The sequence below is a fragment of the Notothenia coriiceps genome, unplaced genomic scaffold, assembly GCF_000735185.1.
Source record: "Notothenia coriiceps isolate Sejong01 unplaced genomic scaffold, NC01 NC01_scaffold00038211, whole genome shotgun sequence".
Lineage (NCBI taxonomy): Eukaryota > Metazoa > Chordata > Actinopteri > Perciformes > Nototheniidae > Notothenia > Notothenia coriiceps.
The window spans coordinates 20,431-27,087 of NW_011370912.1; the positions used below are offsets into that span (position 1 = coordinate 20,431).

A 6,657-nucleotide genomic window follows, 5' to 3' on the forward strand; every position below is an offset into this window, starting at 1 on the left:
GTGTGCCTTGGCAGTCGAATAGGTCTTACTGAGTTAGGAGTCCTCTCGAGGACTTTTAAGCTCTCCTAAACTTAGGTGCTACTTTTAGGCCTAAAATACTTAGTGAATAAAATTAGGAGTCCTAAATGTAAGACTGACACGCCCATTATGTTTAGGAGTTTCTCCTAAATTCGCCAGTTAGGAGCTACTTTTAGCCCTAAGATCCTTTGTGAATACGGCCCCTGGTCAGCTGCTGCATAATCACCTGAAGCGCCGCCCACTGTTTAGCGCGCTGCATGAGAAACTGACGGGCTGTCAGGAGAGAGGAAAAGAGAGGATCGGTTTCTCCCAGTTTATTATTCAAAGTTAATTTAAACTTTTGAATAATGTACTTCATCTACTACAAGTAGTTTGTTTGAATGTAATAATGATGTTTGTTGTAGCGCATCATTTATTGAAAAATGAATCTGAGCTTTTCGATCTGTTACGATTATAAACTGAAACAATATAAATTAACTGAGTTTTAAAACATCAGAATATCCGTTCATAGTCCGGTAATTACCTGCTAACGGAAACTCTGCTACGCAATTCTTATTATTGAAACATGACCAGTAAGTTTCACATTTGTCCGGTAACATTAATTCTTTCTGGACATTTGACCGGCAAGAAAAAAAATCCTAGCGGAAACCCTGCTACACACTGAGTAAATGTAAATGTCCCCTCAGTGGGACTAATAAAGGTATTCTGAGATTCATGAAAACTCATAAATCTAAGCTTAGTTATTGTTTTCAGAAATGTTCCCATCATCGACCAGCCCACCTTTGCCAGCTCCTTCTCGTCCACCTCTGTGTGGCGGGGGCGGGAGTATTTGGGCTCCTCCTTGGAGAAGATCGCCCTGGGCTGCTCGTCCTCAGACTCGCTCTCAGACGGCGGCTCGTTGATCCAGGCGTCCAGGTCCAGACTGCACAACAGACCCAGTTACAGCTCAGCGCTCAAGACTCAGTAACATACACGTGTGTCTTGATGGTGGACCACAACGGCACGAGACGAGAGACTAAATACACAGTCATGTCAAACTAGGGAGAAATCAACGCTTCATTCATAACATTGACATTTTAAACCAGATTCAAGTAGTTGCTGCGTAGGATATTTTTTTCTTGTGTGATCAAAACATTTCCATAACTCTAGAACACTATAAAAGGCTAAAAGGTACAAATATATTGAAAACAATATCTATGTAATCATTTAATTATTCAGAACTTGCATTTTTATAATAAAATATACTGCTTTAATCCATATTTGTTTGCACTGGGCCTATCAAAAAAAATAGTGTTTACTGCAGTCAAAGAAATGAAACAAAGCACTTTAAGGGCGGAGTTATAAAAATGTATCGAAATAGAGGATTTAAATGTAAAATATAAAAATTGGATACGGCCTTTGTCAAATGATGTACCATTTGAATGTGTTTATTCCTCATGTAGGGAGCCCACTCACCCTTCAGGAACAGGCACTTTCTTCTGTGCCTTGGGGGCCACAGGGTTGAGTTCTCCAGCGAACAGAGCGATGACTTCCTCCGCTATTTCTACGTCCTTCTGCTGCAGTTTCTGGATGTACTTGACCAGCTGCAGGATGCAGGAGGCCTGAGGACGAGACAGAAGGTGAGGGAGGGATGTTTTTCCCGACGGATCTAATACCGTTTTTAGTACAAGAACTTTTCTTGTGTGTTAAAAATTTTCAGTAGTTAGAACACAGGGACGGACGGGATCATCTCGCAGTTCCGTTGTTTTTAAGTAGTACGTGTGTATTAGAACAATAGAGATATACCGAACAAGAGTATTATCAACCTTTTGTTTATTTTTTTTTTTTTTTCATTAACTTTTAAAGTGTGGAACTTATAATTAAATGAGTGACGAGTGTGTATCATGTTAGACTATTTAATTANGAGAGAGAGAGAGAGAGAGATCAGATCAGCTGCTGCATAATCACCTGAAGCCCCGCCCACTGTTTAGCGCGCTACATGAGAAACTGACGGGCTGTCAGGAGAGAGGAAAAGAGAGGATCGGTTTCTCCCATGTTATTATTCAAAGTTAATTTAAACTTTTGAATAATGTACTTTATCTACTACAAGTAGTTTGTTTGAATGTAATAATGATGTTGTTTGTTGTTTGTGGAATCGTTTATTGAAAAATGAATCTGAACTTTTCGATCTGTTACGATTATAAACTGAAGCAATATAAAAATGAGCCCCATTAACTGAGTTTTAAACATTAGCATATCCGGTCCTAGTCCGGTGATTACCTGCTAACGGAAACTCTGCTGCACAATTCTTCTTATTATTATTATTGAAACATGACCGGTACGTTTCAAATTTGTCCGGTAAAATAAATTCTGTCCGGACGTTTGACCGGCGAGAAAAAATCCTAGCGGAAACCCTGGTTGCTGTATGACATTAACACAACAGTTTTTAGGTGTATGATACACAGCAATGCATCTCAAGCGAATGAAGATCATTTGAGTTTCACGATGATATCACTCCTTTGATCTTTTATCTCCATTTGATCTTTTATCTCCTGCTTGATTTCTTATCTTTCTCGAATGAGACTGACCTAATTGTGTCGAGCACAGATTACTGTAATTAAGGGGAAGAGCAGTTTAGTTGAGACATAACAACGGTTGGATTCCCACTGATCACTGGGAAGTTAGTGGAGGTTTAACATCACATAAGGGGCTGTTCAGATATTCATTTCAACCATGAGGCAACAGATACGAACCTGGAGGGCACTGCTCAGTGACGTTTGGGTGTTGTTTCCAAGGGCAATTGGGTCTTTGCTGCATGTCAATATAAGCTTTTCTTTGCCGTTGTATAACTACCCTCACAACGTACACATTAAGATTGCATCAAGGGCTTAGTAAGATTTTAAATTATCCTGTTCTTATGATTTTGTAAACTGCTTAAATTATAGTGAGCATTACCAGTTTTTTCCTCCTTATATTTCTCTATCTTTTGTTGTCTCTTTGCTAGCCGTGCTTTGCTACTCTCAATAATAATAATAATACATCATGAGACTTGTATAGCGCTTTTCAGGAAACTCAAAGACGCTTGCAACTATTTGCAAGGTCAATGGTTATGTCCTTTCTTTTTTGTTGGCTTCATACTTCTAGTGCTTTCTTCTTCTCTGTATTTCTATTTCTATCTGGCTCTTGCTTCAAACTCACGCCGTTCTGCTCGTTCTCCAGCTCTCTGCTGGGGATACTGAGAGCATTGGATAGATGGTTAGGAAGAGGAGAGGAGTGATTTCCTGCTCAGCTGTAACTTAATGAAGCATCTCAACACATAGTGTGTATTTATCATCCTTTGTATAGCCAAAGAGGATTGGGGAGAAAGAAATAGTGACATGTTATGAGAGAGAGTGGAAGAATCTGAAATATATGAAGGGAATGAATGTGTAAGAAAAAATAACACATTTGTGATTAAGCATGATTTGAAAAAAACACAAATTGTGTTATTTTTTTTATTGTTCTTACAATTGCGATATGATTTGCGGTATAAAAGTGAAGGACCATTGTTGAAACTTTTTAACATTATCATACAAAAATACATTAAAATGACCTCATTTAGATTTTGTTTTAAGTGGATCTTGTATCAAGCATGGATTTATTTATTAAGTCTGTAGATTACTAGTTGGCTGGATAGTATGTTATAGGAAGCACAACAATACTTAAAGGTCCCGTGTCATGGCCATTTCTACTGGTCATAATTCCATTGTTGAGGTCTACTAGAATACATTTATATTGGGCAATTTTCCAAACTCACATTGGTTTCTCATAAAGCATCTCTGTAAAGTATGTGTATTCACTCTCTGTCCTACACGGCTTGTTCGAGCTCCTGCTCCCCCCCCCTATGAGCTCAGTGGTCGTCTGTGAGACAGCGAAACCCAGCCCGAAACCAGCCCGAACACACACACACACACACACACACACACACACACACACACACACACACACACACACACACACACACACACACACACACACACACACACACACACACACCCGCAGCCTGGCTGGGAGTTTGTGTGCACATATCACAATCGGCGGAGCTGCAGCTGAGAAAAGATTGAGTGTGTGCGTGTGAGGAACTTAATGTAACGGCTCCGCGGACATAACGTAACGGCTCCGCGGATCGGTCCAATTGGTCCATGGGGTCGTCGTTACGTCACTTGGTTCCCGGAAGCAAAAAATGAAAAAGAGAAATGTCCAACGAGGCGTTCTGGGGCAGCATAGACAGGTATCTTCTGTGTTTAGAGTTTTACTCGCTACAGGGTGTACTTTGAGGGTTTGTGACCCTGCTGACCATTTACATGCAGAAAAACCTTCATAACACACAAGGGGACGGGTAATAACCGGAAAAGCCTGACATGGGACCTTTAATTCAGAATGATATCTTTCTTACATATTTAGACTTTACAACATTTTTGCGCTTGGTTCATATTTCCATTTCGATAACACTTTCTCCAATCTCTCCAGAGATGTCCAGACTCATCGGACTCAACCTGATTCGCCACATTAATGGATTCCCTCAGTGATTGCCTGAGCACCATTTTCATCTGTTTCCATGGAGTTTGCAGTTCCTTCATGTGTTTGCATGCAGAAAAGTTTTAATTGAATACATTCAAATTCATCAGAGTAATTTATTATTCTTACTATCCCCCTCACGATTAGACCCATTGTGTTTTGAGATTAGTTTCCCTACTCCTAATTCCCAGAGGACCAAGGTTTTGTATAAAGAATATTAGTTAGTGCATGACTGGATAAATTAATCAATTTGTTTTATTGTGTGTCTCATGCAGGCAATTCCCAGCTGGGGGCGACCATTGTGGACGCGTTGGACAGCCTCTACATCATGGGTCTGCACGACGAGTTCAAGGACGGCCAGGAGTGGATCGAACAGAATCTGGACTTTGGAGTGGTGAGTGCCCAAATATTAGAAATAATAAAAGATATGCATATTTCCTCACGGTTAGAACACCTGCTGTTGCTCAAGACAATCAAGAGGGTTGTTATCAATGGAAAACAGAAATAACACTGCCTCCTCATTCCTGTCATCCTTCATCCTTATTTCTGTCCTATCCCATTCCCCTCCCCCCTCTAAATCTCCGTTAACAACCTCCTTTCTTTTCCATCCCTCTTGTCCATCAGATTTTCTCATATATTTCTCTAAATCACTCCCCATGTGTCATTACCTCCTCCCTTCTTTCTGTCGATCAACCCCACCCCCTCTTTTCCCTCCTGTTATGTTTCAACTGTGTTTCCTGCTGATTCCCACATCCCCTGTCTTTCATCTATAACCTCTTTGTAGTCTCTGGAAATTACCGCTTTATTGCCTTCAATCTCCCCCTCTTTTATTGCATTGGACACTTGTATCTGTCCCTCTATCCATCATCTGCAATGCCTGTTGCTTCTTTTTATCTTCCAACCCTCCGTCTATCCTCATAGTTTCTCCTTTATACTTGCTTTATTTATTCCCTTCTTAGTTCTCGGTCGTTTTCATGTATTTCTTGCCCTTCACTGTTTCTTTCATCCTTTCACTAGCTGTCTTTATTTACTCATCCATCATTCCCTAAATTGATACCAATTTGTATCTTTCATTTTCTGTCTCTTTCTCCACTGCCATGTATTCTTTCTTTCTATCGTCCAATCGGTTTACTCACATTTATCCATCCTTCGGACATATTTCTCACTCCCTCTTCTTTCCTCTTACTATCCTCCTCTCCTATTTACTCTTATCTTGTATTTCCTTTTCTATCTGCTCCCCTATTCCAACTTGTCTGTCATCTAGGGCTGCTCAATTAATCTTATTTTAATTACGATTATGGCTGGCAACGATTACGAAAACAACATAATCGAATTAAAACGATAATTTTTTTATTATTACTTTTTTTTTAAAATAATTTTTGTTTTGTTTTTCAGTTGAATTATACTTAAAGTTCAGGTCAATCAACTGTTAAAAACATACTGTTCACAATTTTTTTTTCTCCAATAAATTGATGTTTTCAAAGTCAATGAATAATCGCATTTAATAATCGCAATTAAAATTATTGACCCAAATAATCGAGATTATGATTTTTAAAAATCGAGCAGCCCTCCTTTATTCCCCCTGTCATTATTCTGTCCATGCTTCCTCCTTGCACCACCTCCTCTATTCCTCTTACTCTCTGCCCGCTCAAACGCCTGACTCCTCAAGCTTTTTATTCCCCCCACTGAGGCAATCACAGGGCAGCAAGCAGGTAGGCAGAGGGGATCTCACATTGTGACACTTGGAGGGCTAATTAACCCCGGGATCACTCTGCTAGAGCAGCAGGAAGAGGGGTACAGGGAGGGATTGGTGGATGAAGAGGAAGAGGAGAAGAGTGAGGCTTAGATTGGATGGAGGGTAGAGAACAGAGGAGACAGCAAGAGAAGTGTGAAGGAGACATCGACAAGGAAGGAAGACCTGTGGAGATTCATTACAGACTGAGGAGGTTTGGATGGATGGACCAGGAAAGAGATGGACGGAAGAAAGATCTGCCGTGAAGAAATAAAAGATGGGGAAGGAAGATATGATGAGGAGAAAGAGAGGGAACCTTTGAACACTGCTCTATTATTATTATTATTATTATTATTATTATTGTTATTATT

General features: G+C 40.0%; 2 protein-coding genes across 2 annotated transcripts in view; one reads left to right on the top strand and one right to left on the bottom strand.

The window, feature by feature from the left end:
* Positions 1-740: 740 nt before the first annotated feature.
* On the bottom strand, positions 741-1,747 carry LOC104968085 (AP-3 complex subunit delta-1-like; the record flags this gene model as incomplete). Its single annotated transcript, XM_010797646.1, has 3 exons — positions 1,730-1,747; positions 1,474-1,619; positions 741-940 (listed from the first exon to the last, which is right to left on the bottom strand). Coding segments are annotated over exons 1-3 (364 nt in total), but the record flags the coding sequence as incomplete, so codon positions are not given.
* A 1,766-nt stretch (positions 1,748-3,513) lies between these two features.
* The window catches only part of LOC104968086 (mannosyl-oligosaccharide 1,2-alpha-mannosidase IB-like), a 52,756-nt gene continuing 49,612 nt past the window's right edge, over positions 3,514-6,657 (top strand). Inside the window, exons 1-2 of the mRNA XM_010797647.1 lie at positions 3,514-3,523; positions 4,830-4,948. Of these exons, the coding sequence (XP_010795949.1) occupies positions 3,514-3,523; positions 4,830-4,948 (129 nt within the window). The remainder of the gene's footprint in view (positions 3,524-4,829; positions 4,949-6,657) is intronic.